Source organism: Catharus ustulatus, chromosome 17 (assembly GCF_009819885.2).
Source record: "Catharus ustulatus isolate bCatUst1 chromosome 17, bCatUst1.pri.v2, whole genome shotgun sequence".
NCBI classification, from domain to species: Eukaryota; Metazoa; Chordata; class Aves; order Passeriformes; family Turdidae; genus Catharus; species Catharus ustulatus.
Genome location: NC_046237.1, coordinates 8,255,414 through 8,272,241, shown reverse-complemented (window position 1 = coordinate 8,272,241; position 16,828 = coordinate 8,255,414). Strand labels below are relative to the sequence as shown.

The 16,828-nt window shown below is 61.2% G+C and overlaps 3 protein-coding genes across 3 annotated transcripts; 2 read left to right on the top strand and 1 right to left on the bottom strand.

Moving 5' to 3' along the window:
* Positions 1 to 1,916: 1,916 nt before the first annotated feature.
* ZNF335 (zinc finger protein 335) lies at positions 1,917 to 11,074 on the top strand. Its single transcript, XM_042779791.1, is given in 29 exon segments — positions 1,917 to 2,229; positions 2,575 to 2,857; positions 3,248 to 3,325; positions 3,548 to 3,877; positions 4,021 to 4,152; positions 4,230 to 4,385; positions 4,504 to 4,747; positions 4,854 to 5,031; positions 5,112 to 5,224; positions 5,407 to 5,425; positions 5,625 to 5,741; positions 5,827 to 5,903; positions 5,983 to 6,143; positions 6,268 to 6,497; positions 6,572 to 6,680; positions 6,760 to 6,854; positions 6,975 to 7,255; positions 7,371 to 7,519; positions 7,580 to 7,896; positions 7,898 to 7,966; positions 8,056 to 8,198; positions 8,544 to 8,677; positions 8,968 to 9,003; positions 9,006 to 9,066; positions 9,153 to 9,273; positions 9,471 to 9,554; positions 9,719 to 9,784; positions 9,958 to 10,039; positions 10,379 to 11,074. Coding segments are annotated over 29 exon segments (4,185 nt in total). The 5' UTR covers positions 1,917 to 2,028; the 3' UTR covers positions 10,498 to 11,074.
* A 2,413-nt stretch (positions 11,075 to 13,487) lies between these two features.
* On the top strand, positions 13,488 to 14,411 carry LOC117004550 (putative iroquois-class homeodomain protein irx-1). Its single transcript, XM_033075355.1, has one exon. It carries the CDS (start codon positions 13,755 to 13,757, stop codon positions 14,094 to 14,096), a length of 342 nt encoding a protein of 113 aa, XP_032931246.1. The 5' UTR covers positions 13,488 to 13,754; the 3' UTR covers positions 14,097 to 14,411.
* A 383-nt stretch (positions 14,412 to 14,794) lies between these two features.
* LOC117004549 (E3 ubiquitin-protein ligase RNF182-like) lies at positions 14,795 to 16,366 on the bottom strand. Its single transcript, XM_033075354.1, has 2 exons — positions 16,313 to 16,366; positions 14,795 to 15,833 (listed from the first exon to the last, which is right to left on the bottom strand). Exon 2 carries the CDS (start codon positions 15,800 to 15,802, stop codon positions 15,077 to 15,079), a length of 726 nt encoding a protein of 241 aa, XP_032931245.1. The 5' UTR covers positions 15,803 to 15,833; positions 16,313 to 16,366; the 3' UTR covers positions 14,795 to 15,076.
* Positions 16,367 to 16,828: the final 462 nt, after the last annotated feature.

Genomic DNA, 16,828 nt, shown 5'->3' with positions numbered 1-16,828 from the left:
GAGCCCCAAGGAAGAGCCCTGGGCTGTGGGGGCTGGATCCAGGCACCGCCTGCCTCGCCCCAGAGCAGAGGCACAGAGGCACCACAGCCAAATGCTGCAGAGTACTGATCCAGCCCAGCACCCATCGGCTCAGATTTCTGGCAGGCTATGTCCATGCTCACAGACTGCGCCAGATGAGACACTGTCTGTCCTTCTCCAGCTGGCACCATGTCAGCACCGGCGCTGGACTGGCTATTGTGGCCAGTGACATTATTCCACTGCCCTCTCCAACCTGCACTGCGGGCTGGCTTGGTTTGAGTGGTCCCAGAACTGGCTGGGATGCAGAGCCCTGCCCACCCTCGCCCTGTATGTTTGTTCCACAGGGACCCAGAGCCCGGGTCAGCCCACTATGGCCCAGCCCCAACAGAGTACAGGCACAATACACCTGCCTTTCTTCCAGAAAAAACCAAAACGGGATAGAGCCATTCTCAATAGAGCACTGCAACCATGAGAAAACATCAGTGGGACCAAGGGTTTGAGGGTTTGTTAAAGCCATCACCATGGAGCAGAGGCCAAGCCCAGGCTTTGTGCAGCTGAGCTCAGCTGGAGGATCTGGAACAGCACCACGATCAGCAGTGCTGAAGGAGCTGGGATAGCAGCAAGGTCCGAGTGCATCCCTGCAGGGAATGCTGTGGCATCAGGAGGTGCTCTGGGAGCCCCCAGTGAGGCCAGAGCAGCCCCCCAGACTGGGCACCCCAAGCGCGGGCAGGGCAGCCAGGGCAGCCGAATCGGGTGTCTGTCGCCATCTGCTCTGGGGGAAAACCATCCCGAAGGGCAGAATTTGGTAAGCGAGAGACCATCGGAAAGTGGCTGCTGTTCAGATGCAGAGCTGCCAAAGAGGCAGGTTTGAACAAACGGACAGTAGGTGCCGTTCCCCGCCAGAGACCGACAGGAAAAGTGCTCAGCAACCTGAGGCTGGGCCGCCACTGGGGCTGAACGCGGCAAAGCCCCGGGCCTCGCAGCGAAGGGCGCGGCGGACGTCCCGCGGCTCGGCCAGGATGATTCCGGGGATGGGCGGCCCCAGAGCACAAGGCACACCGGTCTAAGCGAGCACCGGGGCTATGGAACGGGAGCTGGAGCGCTGGGGCTGCATGGCTCACCCGAGGTAAGGACCTCGGCTGGGGGAACGCGCTACCCGGTCGGATCGGGCCGGGTGGGAGACGGAGAGGAGAGAACGGCGCGACCACCCAAACCCCGCTCCCGGCCCCGCTCCCGGCCCGCCGCCACTTCCGCCTTCCTGTCACGTGGCCAGCGCAACCCGGCGCGACGCCGACGCTCAGGGCCCGGGCGCCGCTTCCTGACGCCATGACGCAGGGTCCCACCACCGCCGACCCTTCCGCAGGTAAAGTAGTCCCCAGCGGGGCGTCAAGGCCTCTCCCCGTTCGCGGGGGGCGGGCGGCGCCGGGAAGCGCCTGAGGCAGCGGCCGGGGCGAGGAGTGTGTCTCCGCCGCGGCGAGCGCGGCATGCGGGACAGGGGCTGGGCACCGGTAATTAGTTCCGGCGCGGGGCCAGCGCCGCCATATCACTGCGCTGCAAGAGGGCGGGGGGGTATGGCGGCCGCCGTAGTGCCGGCTCCGGCGGGGGTGCGACGGGGCCGTGGCGGACTGGGTAAGGGCGCGGGTTGGCGGGCGGGCAGCGGCGGCGAGATCCTCTCGCTTCGGCGTGGTGGCGTCTCCCCCGCCCCGGCGGCACCGGGGCCGCCCCGCCGTGTGCGCGCGCGCGGAGGCGGCGGGGGGGACCCCGCGGCAAGATGGCGGCCAAACGCCGGGCGGGGCCGCGGGGCATGACGGGACCGGGGGGTGCCAGGTGGTGCCAGGACCCCCGTGAGGCTGCTCGAGACCGCCGGGAATGGGCCCGCGGCGGCTCCGGGGGCCCGGGCCCGCCCAGCCTGGACCCCCGCCGTGGACGGGGACAGCGGGAAGCGGGCGGCGGCCCTGACGGCGGCGGTCCTCCCGCAGGTCGAGTGTAGCGGGCCCCGGCAGGGCGGGCATGGAGGAAAATGCGGTGGAGAGCAGCAGCGACACGACCTCGCAGGCGGTGCTGGAGGAACCCACCGAGAGCGGGCTGGGCGTCGGGAGCTCGGACGCCGTGTCGGCGGACAGCAGCGATGCCGCCGCGGGGCCCGGGCTCCTCTCTCGGGCTGATGAGTCCTGCGTGGGGCAGAGCTCCGACAGCAGCGAGGTCTCCTTGGTAGGCGCTGGTAGGAAGGATGGGGCGGCAGGGAGGGCAGCCGTGGTTTTGGTTCCTAGGAGTTTCCGTAGACATTTCTGACAGACTGAGATTTGCAGTCTTCGCACAGCACTGTTATACCCCTGGTCTGGCATCTGCTTGTAGGTGTGAGGAGCAAAACTCCCTTTGATGGCAAGAGCAGCCCTGGAGGTCCAGGTTTTTGTCAGTACCAAAAGATTTGCTCTGATCTTTTCTTGGAAGTTTTGCAGTAATACTCCGGGTTATTTGCATAAGCTGGCTGCCCCAAGGGCTTGGGCTGGCAAAGGTGTTTCACCTCAGCTCTTCTGGACTCTTTTTATCTGCCAGGAAGAGGTCTCAGAGAGCAGCTCCAGCACAGATGCTATTCCAAGGATTTACCTGCCAGACTCATCTTCTATTGCCCAATCCACCTTGGTCTCCAGTGTCTCCACTATGAGCCAGTCCATCATGGTGTCAGAGTCCCCACAAGTTCTGGTGCACTCCAGTGTCATCACTGATGGAGCCACAGTTGTGTCAGACTCTACTGCATCTACTGCATCCACTTCCTCAGACCTGGGTTCTGCCATTGATAAAATCATCGAGTCCACAATTGGGCCTGACATCATCCAGAGTGAGTGTGTACTCCCATGTAGTGATCATTTGATGGGCTAGGGAGGGAGCTGCCACTGCACCAGGCCTCAGGAGGTAGGGGAAATACAGACATGGAATCATTAAGACTGGAAAAAACCTCTAAGATTATTGGGTCCAACTGGTCAGCAGGGCTTTGTCTTCTTGCCTTGCTGCAGTGACTGGAGGGTTTGGTGAGGAGCTCGTGTTGGTAGACAGCCTGCCTTCTGTCCAGCTACTCCTTTAGCCCAGGGCAGGCTCCATCCCCAGAGCCAGACCCTGCTCACACCTTCTGGCTTCTGTCTGAACTGGGAGAGCCCCAGGGACCCCCAGTGACCCTACAGCCCCTGGATCTGGCGGTCACCACTCTGCTCTCCTCTCCTCTCCCTGTCAGGCTGCATCGCTGTGACCAGTGCAGGGGATGGAAGGGCAGAGACCACGCAGTATCTCATTCTGCAAGGACCTGATGATGGTGAGGGAGCTCCCTGGGCTGTCCATGGTGGCCAGCTCTTGCCTCTGAATCCTGTACGTGGCCTGGACTGGATATCCCAGCTGTATCAGCCACAGTGCTTGTACACAGTCTTGTTGGGAGCCTGTTTCTGAGCTTGAATTCAGCTCTGTGATCCCTGTACGGGTGCAGCCTTGGATGCATGTGAGGGTCTGCCCCTTGCCTGAGTGGGTTTTGGTGTTGCAGGTGCCCCCATGGTGTCCCAGGTGGCCACTTCTGCTCTAGCCAATAGCTTGGCCATGGAAGCTGTTGCTGATGGACCTACCTCCACGTGCCTTGAGCAGCCCGGCCCTTCAGAGCCTTCCAGGCAGTTGAAAGTGCTGAAGCTGCCTGCACAGCCAGACCGAGCTCGAGAGGCAGATGGTGGGGAGGAGCTGGGCCAGCCAGACTTGGAGACCCTGGAAGAGATGATGGAAGTGGTGGTGGTGCAGCAGTTCAAGTGCAAGATGTGTCAGTACAAGAGTATCTCTAAGAAAACACTGATTAACCACATGAAAGAGCGTCACTTCCAGCCAGGTGTGTTCCAAAGGCTGAGGGAAATTCATCTCACTGCAAACAGGCTCTGCTTTCTCCTGGGAAGAAACAAGAAAGGAGCTGGAGCATAAGGGCCTGCTCTTGCACTGGCTGGTAAAAAACTTTCATCCTGTTCTCTGTGGCAGTGGGTTCAGCTCTGGCTGTGAGGAAAGGACGCCTACGGAAGATGGGAGCTGCTCCAAAGAGAGAGGATGAGGAGGCCCAAGAAGAAGACGACGATGATATTATGGATGCTGGTGCTATTGATGATCCTGAAGGTAGGACTCGCCCTCCCCACATCTTACATCGCTTAGTCTTTTCCCAGTCTCTGATGTTTTGGGGCACTTTCCTGCAGAGGACAGTGACTACAACCCAGCTGAGGACGAGCCCCGAGGGCGACTGCCCAAGTATGGCCGCACTGTCCCCACGTCCAGCGAGGAGAGGCCACGTCGACGCCCAGGGAGACCCCGCAAGCTGCTTCGTCTGGACATGTCTCAGGATATGGCAGAAGGTGAGCAAGGTGGGAGGCAGCAGCCCTGTTCAGGGGTGGAGCAGGGAGTAGTGCACAAGCTCCTGGAGCTGCAGCAAGAATCTGATGGAGCTGTGCTGTGCTGTGCTCTGTGGAACAGGAGGAGAGGTGGAGCCCATGGTGACATCCCAAAGCACACCGAGCCGGGAGCTGCAGAACTCAGAAGCAGCCAGTTCCTCCGGCCTGGAGAATGGGACCAGCGAGAACCTGGCAGAGCCCAGTATCAGCCAGTCTGACTCCGAGAACAAGGACCCTTCCTCCAAGAACGGTGCTGAGGATGCAGACGTCATCCCCCGGCGGCGCGGGCGGCCCTCCCGCCGCTTCCTGGGCAAGAAATACCGCAAGTACATGGGGCGCAGGTGAGGGGTGTGCTGGGCCCTCTGGCCTGTGCCCAGGGCCGGTCCAGCCCATTTGCCACCACAGCTCTGAGCCCTGCTCCTGTTTCTGCAGGTACTACTACAAGTCTCCCAAGCCTCTGATGCGGCCCTACCTGTGTCGGATCTGTGGCTCGCGGTTCCTCACGCACGATGATCTGCGCTTCCACGTCAACTCACACGAGGCCAATGACCCGCAGCTCTTCAAGTGTCTTCAGTGCAGCTACCGCTCCCGGCGCTGGTCCTCCCTCAAGGTGAGCTTCATCTGCCCTGCCCCGAACCCACAGGCTGCCTGGCAACCCCAGGTCTTATGGCTCTGTTCTGCCTCTTACAGGAGCACATGTTCAACCATGTGGGCAGCAAGCCCTACAAGTGTGAGGAGTGCAATTACACCAGCGTGTACAAGAAGGATGTCATTCGACACTCCACAGTGCACAGCCGGGACAGGTGAGGGCAGCACAATCCTGGGGACTGAAGAGCACTGACACTGTTCTTCCTGTCCTGGGAGGGTGGCATGGCTGCCTCATCCCCTGACCCTTTCCAAAATTGAGACTTTTGGTGTCTGGGTATAAAGCAGTTTGGGCTTGGGGTGTCACTCACACAAGGGGCTTTTGTTACTTCTTTTTCAGGAAGAAAAGAGCTGATCCGGTGAGTTTGAATATTCTGTTGACTTGAATCTCAGCATTGTTATGTGGGAAGAGGCACATCTTCCACAAAACTTGGTGGCTCGTTGAGGGCATTATTTCTGGATCTCTTGAGGAAAGGCAACCCAGGTCCTCCAGTGGGGAGAGGGTAAAGAAACTGGTGAGCTCATCCAGGTGATCTCATCTTTATGCTCTCCATCCAGCCACCAAAGCTGAACTCCTTTCCATGCCCTGTCTGCAACCGTGTCTACCCCATGCAGAAGAGGCTTACACAACACATGAAGACACACAGTACAGAGAAGCCACACATGTGTGACAAGGTGAGCAGAACACAGCCTGGGGAGGGGCTGGCAGTGGGTGAGGCTAGGCAGAGAGTGAGCACTGCTTCACTTTGTTTCACCACAGTGTGGGAAGTCCTTTAAAAAGCGTTACACCTTCAAGATGCACCTGCTGACGCACATCCAGGCCATTGCCAACCGCAGGTAGGAGCCTGGCATGCCTGGGCGGAGCCTGTGTCCCACTCCCCCTCAGCAGGTGTGACAGGTGGTTTTGTCCTGGCAGGTTCAAGTGTGAGTTCTGTGACTATGTCTGTGAGGACAAGAAAGTCCTGCTGAATCACCAGCTGTCACACATGAACGATAAGCCCTACAAGTGCAGCGTCTGCAAGTATTCCACCTTCCGGGAGGACTTCCTGGTCTCGCACATGGCAGTCAAGCACACAGGTGAGAGAAGCTGTTTGACTGATGCCCTGCACCCTCCCTTCTCCCAGAGATAGTCAGAGACTGCCTGCTCTCCCTGCCATCTCCTGGGAACCTCCTGCCTGACTCCCCTTCCTGGGTCCTGCAGGAGGGAAGCCGTTCGCTTGTGAGTTCTGTCACTTCACCACCAAGCACAAGAAGAACTTGCGCCTGCACGTGCAGTGCCGCCATGCCGACTCCTTCGAGGAGTGGGCACAGAGGCACCCTGAGGATCCCCCCTGCCGCCGCCGCCCCTTCTTCACCCTGCAGCAGATCGAGGAGCTGAAGCAGCAGCACGGCCAGGTGCAGGCACCAGCTGAGCCAGGGGCCAGTCCATCAGTGAGTGCCATGTCTGGTCCAATTCCTCCCAGTGCTCGTTCCCCACTGTGCTTTCAGCTCTCTCTCTCACGCAGGCACCCCTTGGCCCCATCACCTGCCACACGGTCCAGGCTGTCAGAGGTGCAGAGCCCTCTGTTCTCTCGCAGGGTTCCCTGGAAGGGGCCACCATCATCTATGAACAAGGTAAGTGAGCACTCAGGAAGGGGGTGGGTTGGGGAAGGAGGTAGGTGAGCTGCCTGACTCTTCCTATCTGACTCCCCAGGTGTGGCTGGATCAGCAGAGCTGGCAACGCAGACTGCCCTGGATCTCCTGCTGAACATGAGCACCCAGCGGGAGCTAGCCACCAACTCACTGCAGGTGAGCAGGGTCAAGGCAGGCAGGCCTGCTGGGAGCTGGCACAAGGTTTCCCAGCTGTGTTCTGCTGCAGGGGTGTCTTGCAGAGCCTTGCCCTCTTGGCTGAGCTACTCTATTGCACAGGTGGCAGTGGTGAAGCCAGATGATCCAGGAGAGACACCAGGCCCCTGTGAGCTGCAGGCACAGGAGGAGGAGGCAAAGGTGGACTCTAAGGAGCAGCAGCAAAAGTTGGTGATGCTGCACATGGCAGAGCCTGGGCAGACACTTGTGCAGGAGGCTTATGGGGAAGCGAGCCTGAGTGGCTCAGAGCTGCAGCAGATCACCATCCCCTTCAATGGAACAGCAGAGTACAGCATCATTGCACCCATCAGCGAGGAGATCCAGGCTCCTGCCACGCTGTACAGGTCAGCTGTGTGGGAGGACTGGGGAGGGGGAGGCAATTCTGGTCTCCACTGAGGAGGTTTTAGTGGGGAGGAGGAGGAGGAGGTGGATTCTCCCTGAACCTGTGCTCTCCAGCAGTGAGGAGGAGAGTCCTGTGGAGACCTCCCACACAGTTGTGGTGAGTGGAGGTGTGGTGACAGAGGAACCACTGAAGGACCATAGCAATCACTACATCATGTCATCCAGTGTCTCAGGAAGCCAGTTCCAGACCATGGAGGTAAGGATCTGTGCCTCCTCCCCATTCCGAGCGGCAGTGTGAGCAGATGTGACTGGTGTTTCTCTCGCAGCCCCTCAGCGGGGATGCTGCCTTTTCCTCACCTGCGGAGGGCCAGGAGGCACAGCCCACCGACATCAAGTGGCCCGTGGTGCAGTGTGTCAGGCAGCTCCAGAAGGACTCATCTTTATCCCCAGCGTCCGAGGGGCAGGAGGTTTCATCCCCGAAGGTCAAGTGGCCTGCACTCCAAGGCACAGCCAAGAAGTTTTCATGCAAGATTTCCACAGGCAAGAAGTTCTCATGCAAAATTTCCATGGCCAAAAAGTTTTCATGCAAGATTTGCACAGCCATGTTCACAGGGAGAGCGGAGATGGAGAGTCACAAGAGAGCCCACATTGGGCCCAGCACCTTCAAGTGTCCTGACTGTCCCTTCACTGCCACACTGTGGCCAGAGGTCCGGGTAAGTTCCCTGGCACAAAGCAGCCCTGGGAACAAGGGGTTTGGAGAAACAAGGGGGTTTCTGACCCAGCACTTTTCCTCCTGCCCCAGAGCCATATGGTTCAACATGCCAACCTCCGGCCACACAAGTGCCCCCACTGCAGCTTTGCCTCCAAGAACAAGAAGGACCTGCGCAGGCACATGCTGACCCACACCAATGAGAAGCCCTTCGTCTGCCAGGTCTGTGGACAGAGGTGAGTGATGGAGCTGGGCTGATCCTGCTTTGGGGGATCCCACAGAACTCTACAAGGCTCAGGAGGAGATAGAATCTTGGCAGAACTGTCTGCCCCAAACCTTCTCCCAGATCAGCCCATTAGAGGGGACAGTGCCCTTGGGAACAGTTCCTGCTGCAGATGAACCCAACTTCATTTCCATGGAACCTTTGCATGGGAGGACTCAATCCCTGGGAACTAATGGGAACGTGCTGGGAGAGGGAACAGGCCATGTTTTACAATGTCCTTACGACATCTGTGGCCTGCAGAGAGCATAGGATCCTGTGCTGCCTGTGGCACCCTCTACCTCGCTCTGCCTTTCCATAGGTTCAACCGTAATGGGCACCTCAAGTTCCACACGCAGCGTTTGCACAGCTCAGAGGGCAAAAGGCCAGGGCCGGCTGCTGCCCCGCAGACCATCATCCTGAACAGTGACGAGGACACCCTGGCCACCCTACACAGTAAGACATGTCCCCAGGACCAGGGCAACTGGGGAATGAAGGGGGCCTGTGTTCTCTCTGGGCAGGTGCTGGTAGATGAGTGCATGTGGGAGCAGCTCACACTGGAAGCAGAATTGAGGATCTGATGTGGAGGATGTTTTCTGCCCATAGTTGTTTAGCTCTCACCTTGTGTGAGCAGAGCCCAGAGACTGCCCTGTGCTTTTCATTTGGGCGGGTGTCAGGCAGTGGCCACTGGGGAGTGAGGCCATTAGTCCCCAACAGCATCCCCACTGGCTTTCTCTGCATTGCAGCAGCTCTGCAGGCTGGCCAGGCTGTGCTGGCTCCCGAGCGGTTGCAGCAGGCTCTGGGGCAGGAGCACATCCTTGTTGCACAGGAGCAGAGTGTCACCAGCCAGGTGAGTTGGGTCCCTTGGCCTTAACTGGTGTCCTGTGTGGCCGCTCCTCACAGTGGGAGCCTTCTGGGGAGCTGTGGTCAGGCCCAACCCCTCTGACCACACTGGGCACTTGATGATGTTGCAGGAGGAGGCAGCCTACATCCAGGAGATCACAACTGCTGATGGACAGACAGTACAGCACTTAGTGACTGCTGACAACCAGGTGAGGGGATGTGGCCCACAGATGGGAGACTGCCCAGTGGAAAGCGCTGGCAGCAGTGGGGAGAGCAGGGCTCCACAGGGAGAGCTGAAGGCACTAGGGTGGTGGAAACAGGCACAGTAGAGAGATCAGATCCAGCTGTTGTGATGAGGGATGGGTAGTGGTCACCTTTTTCTGTGTCTGAATTCCCATGTTTGCAGGTTCAGTACATTATTGCCCAGGAAGGTGTCCCGCACTTGCTTCCCCAAGAGTATGTTGTTGTCCCCGAGGGACATCACATCCAGGTGAGCTTCAGACTGTCTGCTCCTATCAGTTGTTGATTGGGGTTATGGGGTGTCCTGTATGAGGCTGGGCCCCCTCCTGCTCCCTCTTGCTTACTCTGGATCACAGCATTGTTTGGGGCCTGGACACCCACAGGCCCTACCACAGCTTCCCTGTTTGTCCCCAGGTACAGGATGGTCAGATCACCCACATCCAGTATGAGCAGGGTGGCCAGTTCCTCCCAGAGTCGCAGGTAAGCAGCCAGGCATGGTGCCAGGAGCTGGAGGGTGGGTCTGAGCCTGCATCTGGAGAGGAATATATGAAATAGTGGGAGTTCATGGGCTGGTCCCTGAGTGCAGCAACCATGGCTCGAGCAGCTCCAGCAGGAGCCCTGTCCTCAGGAATTCCCTGTTTTCCCCTCTGTAGATCCAGTACATGCCTGTGTCACCTGAACAGCAGCTCGTCACCCAGGCACAGCTGGAAGCAGCAGCACACTCAGCTGTCTCAGGTAGTAGCAGGGCCCTGTGCCAGAAGGCCCAGTCCTCACAGGGTTTTGGGGTCCTGTCCTGTCAGTCCTGTTGTTGGGCAGCAAGTTGTGCAGCAGTCCTTGGTGGGAGGGCTGGGAAGACCAGCCGGGGTGTCCATTAGTGCATATTTGCTGGTCCTAGCCTGTCAGTTCTGGAAGAGGGTTAAGCAGAGCTGAGCTCCCTGCTGTAGCCCCACAGGGGCAGGGTCGCGTTATGTTCCTTCCCTGGGGACAGGTGAGGAACATGGAGGGGAGCCCTGAGTAGCCCTTGGCTTCCCCTGCCCTTGGTCAGAGGCAGCACTGACCCCTCCTCCCCTGCAGCAGTGGCAGATGCGGCGATGGCCCAGGCACAGGGCGTCTTCACTGCCGAGGCAGCAGCCGAGCAGATCCAGCAGCTGCAGCCAGGCATCCACTACGATGTCATCACACTGTCGGACTAGCACCGGGCCAGGGCCGCACCGCGCTGCGCAGGCCCGCCCCAGCCAGCAGTTGCCTTATTGTGCCGGGGCTGCGAAGGACGCACCTGAGCTGTGGTAGCACAGACACAACCGAGGACCTGCTGCTGCTCAGCCGTGCACCGTGGGGGTCCTGCACCTTCCCCCAGAGACTGCTCAGCAGCCACGGGGGCAGCCCTTGTGTGGACGGTCTCTGCCTTCTCCTGAACGGTCTGTGTAGGTAGCCATGGATCAGCATCCGCCCAGCACATGAGGATCCCGGGGAAGCCATAGGGCTGGGCACAACTCTGGTGCAGTGTCAGAGGTGAGGTGTGTGCAGCCCGCAGCCATGGGGCCAGTGGTCCTAGTGTGCCAGCAGCCAGCCCTCCTGTGGTATCTCCAGCCTGCGGGCAGGCAGCAGCAGGGCTCTGGACTGGAGGAAGCCAAGGAGAAGGTGGAAGATGCTCTATTTTTGTTCTAAAGAGGGACGGACTCTAGTGTTAGTCCATTGGTGGTTGTTGGAGTGGTTCAGCTGTGACATTCTCAAGCTCTGACTATGCTTATGAATAAAAAGGGATGGAGATCTGTGTGTGTGCCTGCTTTGGGATCCAGGAGCCAGGGATGTGACAGCCCAGCCTCAGCATGGCCCTGGGGCTGAGGCCCACGGGTCCAGGAGCTCAGTGCTGTGCTGGGCTGGTTGCTGCTGGCACACGCCCCGGGCTATCAGTTGCCTCTCGCCCGAGTGACCTTGACTCCTGGGAAGCAAGCCGGGCAGCTGGGACAGCGGTGGGCTTGGGGCTGGAGTCATGAAATTAATCGAGTGGTAAACAGCCTAAATCCCGTGTAACTCTGTCCCGAGCCACACACCGCCCTCCTGAGCGGCTTGTCTGGGCCTATTTACATGCGATTATAACAGCTAATCGCAGAGTTTTAGTTCTCTGCTCCTGCATTAAACTGATTATCCACGGAGGGGAAAAAGGCTGGGAACCACCCTGGCTCGGCGAGAGCCTCAGTGAAGCCTGAGCCCCACGGGGGCGGGGTGATTTCTGCTGGGCTCTCTCTGCCCTCATGCAGGGTCAGGCGATGGCACCGGGGCTGCTGCGGGACGCTCCCCCTGCCCACCAGGGCCGTGAGATGTGGGGCCACCCCCATCTGCCCTGAGGTGGCTGCGGCTGATGTGGCTCTCACAGCTGTGGCTCTGTCCCTCTGCCTTCACACCAGCCTTGGCTGTGCGCGGTAGCGCTGGTGCGTGGCTGTGCCTGCCCAGCTGTGTCCGCCTGCTGTGCCGGCTGCTGGCCGTGGCCCTCCCTCTCCAGCTGTGCTGTGCAGGGTCAGGGTGCTGCGCGCAATCCGCAGGCGCTTTCCTAGATTACAGCCCCATTATCTAATCAAGCAGATCCACCGCGCTGATTAGGGCTGGGCAAGTCCTGTGGGGACAAGGTTATGGGGCCACTGCAGGGTGGTGGCCAGGGCTGGTCCCAGCCAGCAGCATCAGTGTCCTGGCTGGCTTGAGGCTTCCACACTTGTGGCTGCCCAGAGCACGGGATCAGCCCACTGTGGGATGGATGGGACCAGAGCTCTGGCTGCTGTGTTGGGAGCTCCAGGTGCTGCTCGCTCTCTGGTCATAGGGTACTGCGGGGGCTTGGGACCTCTGGGCATTGGCACTTCAGTCCTGGGACCTTCTGCTGTCACCAGGGCCTGCAGGGATCCAGGGATGTGGCCGGGCTCATTAGCACTGGTGACCTTCGCCTTCCTGTCCTGGCCAGCGCTAAGCGGGTTTGTTACATATTTAATATCCTGAGAGCGTTATTAGTCTGTATTTAATGACGGATACAACCTGTGGGATAATCCCAGTCTTAGCGGGGAGGCGTGGCAGCAGGAGCAGGCAGCTCAGGGGGTCGTGGGCTCTTGGGGCCCCTCACACAGCTGCCCACCACTGCCCTGCCCACCCACTGCCCCTGCTGTGCCAGCCACAGGAACCCTCCGGTGCCTTGCAGCAGTCCCCACTGTCCATGGGGCTGCGGGACCCTTCCCCACTCTGCTGCCAGGAATCCAGGGGCAGGCATGGTGGTGCCGGGGCTTGGGTGAGGATCTGGCCAAGCCAGAGGAGGAGCAGGATGGAGTAGCATGGATTGCTGTACTCTCACCAGGCTGTAGTTCTTCCACCCACCCTCTAACCTGCCCTTCCACAGCACAGGGGACTCTGTCACCCACAGCCTCAAGTTAGGGCTGGGGTCACGGATGGGACAGAGCTCAGCACTGCAGTAAAGCCTCAGCTGGGCTGTGTGCTTGTGGCTGTGGGTGTCGTGGGGCTCGCGGTGGGCCCTGTGCACCAGCCCCGGGGTGCCATTGTACCCATCCCTGGGAGTTGTGTAGGCTGTGCAGAGTTGGGGGGCTGGGAGGGACCAGGGCTCTGGCTGGTGGCAGGCAGGCGAGGAGGACAGTCCCTGCAAGTCCCTGCCCAACAGTAGCTGGGGAAGGGGGGGTATCAGGTGCCCCAGATCCTGCTGCTGCGCTCGTGGGTGCTAATACCCCCTAATCAGCTGTCAGTCACTGCAGACCCCAGCAGCTATAAAACACCCGGGAGCAGTTCCCCAGCTCCTCTCCTGCAGTATGACAGCACCTCGGAGTGAGAGAAGCCCAGGACAAGAGTTGGGGGGCTGTGGGGGGCCTTGGGGGACCCTGCGGGGGCCGCCCCAAGCCCTCCTGCCCTACCCCTACTCCTGCCCCTGTCCCGTTGTGGCCGGGTACAGCTTCCTGCCACCCCCTCTCAGCCTCATGACGCCCCTGGTAAGTGCCGCGCTGCAGCTCGGGGGAAGAACGGGATGCGGGGCTCTCCCAGGACTAGGATGGAACTGTGTGGGGTGGTTGGGATCGGGGCTGGGGACCTGCTGTCCCGAGCCCCTTGCCCCTCTCCGGCATTCCCCTGCCCCCCCACACATACCCTCCTGCTCCTGCACTTGGCGCTTTGGGTGTGCATGGGAGAGGAAAACGACGGGCAGGATACAGCTCTGCCCTCTCCCCCACACAAACGGCCGAGCCCTGACATCCCATAGCTCCTCTCCTGTGGCCTTCATGCCCACCTTTCCCACCCTGACACCCCTCCGCCCCTCCAGGTCTCAGCAGCCTACGAGGTGCCGCTGGGGCTGCCCACAGAGCCGGGGCGGGCGAAGGCGGCGGCGACGCGGGAGAGCACCGGGGCACTGAAGGCTTGGCTGGCACGACACCCCAGGAACCCCTATCCCAGCAAGGGGGAGAAGGTGATGCTGGCTGTGGTCAGCAGGATGAGCCTCACCCAGGTCTCCACCTGGTTCGCCAATGCCCGCCGGCGCCTCAAGAAGGAGAACAAGGCGAGCTGGGCCACACGCAGTGCCTCAGATGGCGAGGACAGCGAGGGCGAGGGGGTCCCATCGGGCGCCGCCCCCATTCCCAGTTCCAGCCCCATGCGGGATGGGTGCGGGGGCAGCCCCAAGGTGAAGACAGGCCCCGGGCAGGGCAAGCAGCCCCAGAAACCCAAGATCTGGAGTGTGGCAGAGATGCTGGAATCTCCCCCCAACAAGAACGGGTGTCCCCCGGGGGTGCCAGTAGTGCTGGAGCAGGTATAGGGCTTGGACAGTCATGTCCTGTCCCCAAGGACGTGGCAGGAAGACAGCCATGGGACCCAGCAGCTGCCTGGCCAAGGAGAGTGGGAGATGTGGGTGGGGAGGAACACAACACAGTAATAAATGTGACTCTGTCTGGGGTCTCCTGGTGTTGAATGTGTGCGGTGGGGATGCTGAAGGGGGATGCTGGCAGGGATGCAGGGGTGCCAGCAGAGATGAGGGTAACTTCACTGCCAGTGCTGCAGTCACCAGCCCCTGTGAAGCAGGGCAAGTCTAAGGCAGAGATCAAAAATAGACTTTGCTCTTCTTGATAGAGGTAATAAAATGGTTAGCAGTGTTAAATTAATCCTTACAAAACAAAACCCAGGGAGGTTAAATAGAGACTGGAGGCTCCGCATAAAAACCCACAATGACTACAAAATAGCTGCAAAGATGTCTTTACACACCGAAGAAACTCCTCCACTCCTCCCCTCTGGGACACAATGTCAGCGAACACGGGACTCACACATGAGAAAGAAATACAGATGCGATGGGAGCAGCCCCACGAGGAGCGTGGGTGCCACAGACAGAACTATTTACACTATGGACACGGCGCCATGCTGGGGCCAGTCCGGCCGCAGGAGCCCCCGGGCTCTGCCCGTCCCTCTCCTGCCGGGGCCCCTCTGGTTGCAGTCCAATGCTTCTTCAGTTGGGATTAGTGTCCTGGCTCCTGCTCTTTGTCTCCTGTGGTGTAGGAGGACAATGAGCCGAGGGTCTGGCCCAAATGCTTGCAGGCTGCAATGAGCTCCTGCAGCCACTCCAGCCATTGTGAGCACCCACATGGAAAAGACAGTGCTGTTCTGCATGGGAAGGCACCAGGCACTGATCTCCCCACGGTCCAGGCAGAGCATGCTGTGGGTCAGGGGACACGTGTACCTCAAGGGACAATGCCCCAAGGAACCCAGATCCTGCCTGGCTCAGGCACAGGGGGTGGCTGTGCAGGGTCAGGAGTGGGGGAACCCAAAGACCTCCAGGCACAGGCACTGGCAGAGGCTGTAGACGATGCAGAGAAGGAGGGTGGAGGGCACAAGGCTGACCAGGATGATGCCCAGGCTATGGTGCTCGATGAGCAGGAGGTAGATGCCAAAGGGCAGCGAGCTGAAGTAGAGGAGGCAGAGCACGCCCAGAATGAAGCGGGGGATGGCTTGCCACCCCCAGGAGCGCCACTTCTGCCCAGGGCCGTGGCAGGGCAGTGCACCCAGGCTGGTGGGGCGGTACAGCCGCACCACCTCCAGCCTGCCCAGGCTCTCCGGTGGGGCCACGTCCTCTGGCACCTCCAGGATGGTGACAACCAGACAGTCGGGGCTGGATGTGGGTTCCAGCACACTGGGGCAAAGGAGTACCTCAGGAGATCGGGGTGGGCCCCGTTTCTTGGCACGTTCACGGCCTGTCAGCAGTGCCAGTGCCTCACCATCATCCTGCAGCTGCTGCACGTCCCCACCTGGCACTGGGCTGTGCTGGCGGCAGAAGGGGCAACGGAGCTGGGGGGTTGAAGCGTCCCCCGGGGGGACAATCCTGCGCAGGCAGCGGGCACAGAGGCGATGGCCACAGCAGAGCAGCTTGGGCCTGCGGGCACGGGCGTCGAAGCGGCTGTAGCAGATCTGGCACTCCAGCTCGGGGGACGAGGGTGCCACTGGCGGGGACATCAGCTTGCTCTCTGGTTGGGCCATGCTCCTGGTGGGCTGCTGGGGGCTGGCCGGGCTGCAGGGAGGGGGCACCGCTGTCAGCCAGGGCTGGGGGCAGGCCGCGGGCCCGCTGCCTCCCACGCGTGGGATCCCAGATCCGCTGTACCCCGTGGTCATTGTCCCGGTCAGACCCCAGGGCTCGGTGGGAGAGCGGGGCGGGAGAGCAGAATGGTGGCGAAAGCCTCCTCCCCTTCCCGGCCCCGACTCCAACCCCCGCCTGGTGCCACCGGCGCTGGGACTCGCCATCATCCCGGCCCCTGCTTTGCAGGGAAAAAATCGCTCCCAGGGGCCGGCACCAGCGGAAGGGCAGCTCCCGGACACGGAGGGCCATCTTTGGGCCTTGCGGGTTCCCTGGGGCCCCGGGCCGGGCCGGCTCCGAACACGGGCTCTGCCGGCGGCGGGGTCCCCCCACCCCGCACCCGCTCCCGGGGCGAGCAGCTCTCGGTCCGTGCTCCCCGCCCCCGCTCCCGGCCCGCACCGCATCCTCTCCCGTACCTGCGCTCCGCGCCGCGGCTCCCGGCGGGGACACAGCGGCGGGTGGGTCCCCGCCGCCGGCGGGCTCGGCGGCACCGGTGGGCTCGGCGGCGGCGGGCTCGGGCCCGGCAGCCCCATGGGGGGAGGCGCGGGGCGCTGCCCGCCGCGCTGCGGGGGCGAGCGCGGCGCAGGGGCCGCCGGCAGCGCCGCGGCGTTGGCCCGGTAACGGGGAGCGGGGAACGGAGGGGGAGCTCGGACGGGCCGTGCCGGGGCCCTGCGGAGCCGCCTCTTGCAGAACCGGGCCCCGGCGGCTGCTAAGGGGTAGGCGCAGGGGTCGATGCAGGCGCGGTGCGGGTTTTGGTGTGGGATTGCTGCGGCTCCCGGTACTCCAGGGTTCCCCGCTCACGGTCAGCCCCGAGGATGCTCCTTCCCGGCGTGGGGCCTGCGGTAGCGGCGCTTGGGGTTCAGTTCCCCCCGGGGAGACGAGTGGGGGGCACTCGGGGGACACAGCACTCGACAGGTTAAGGCTGGACACAG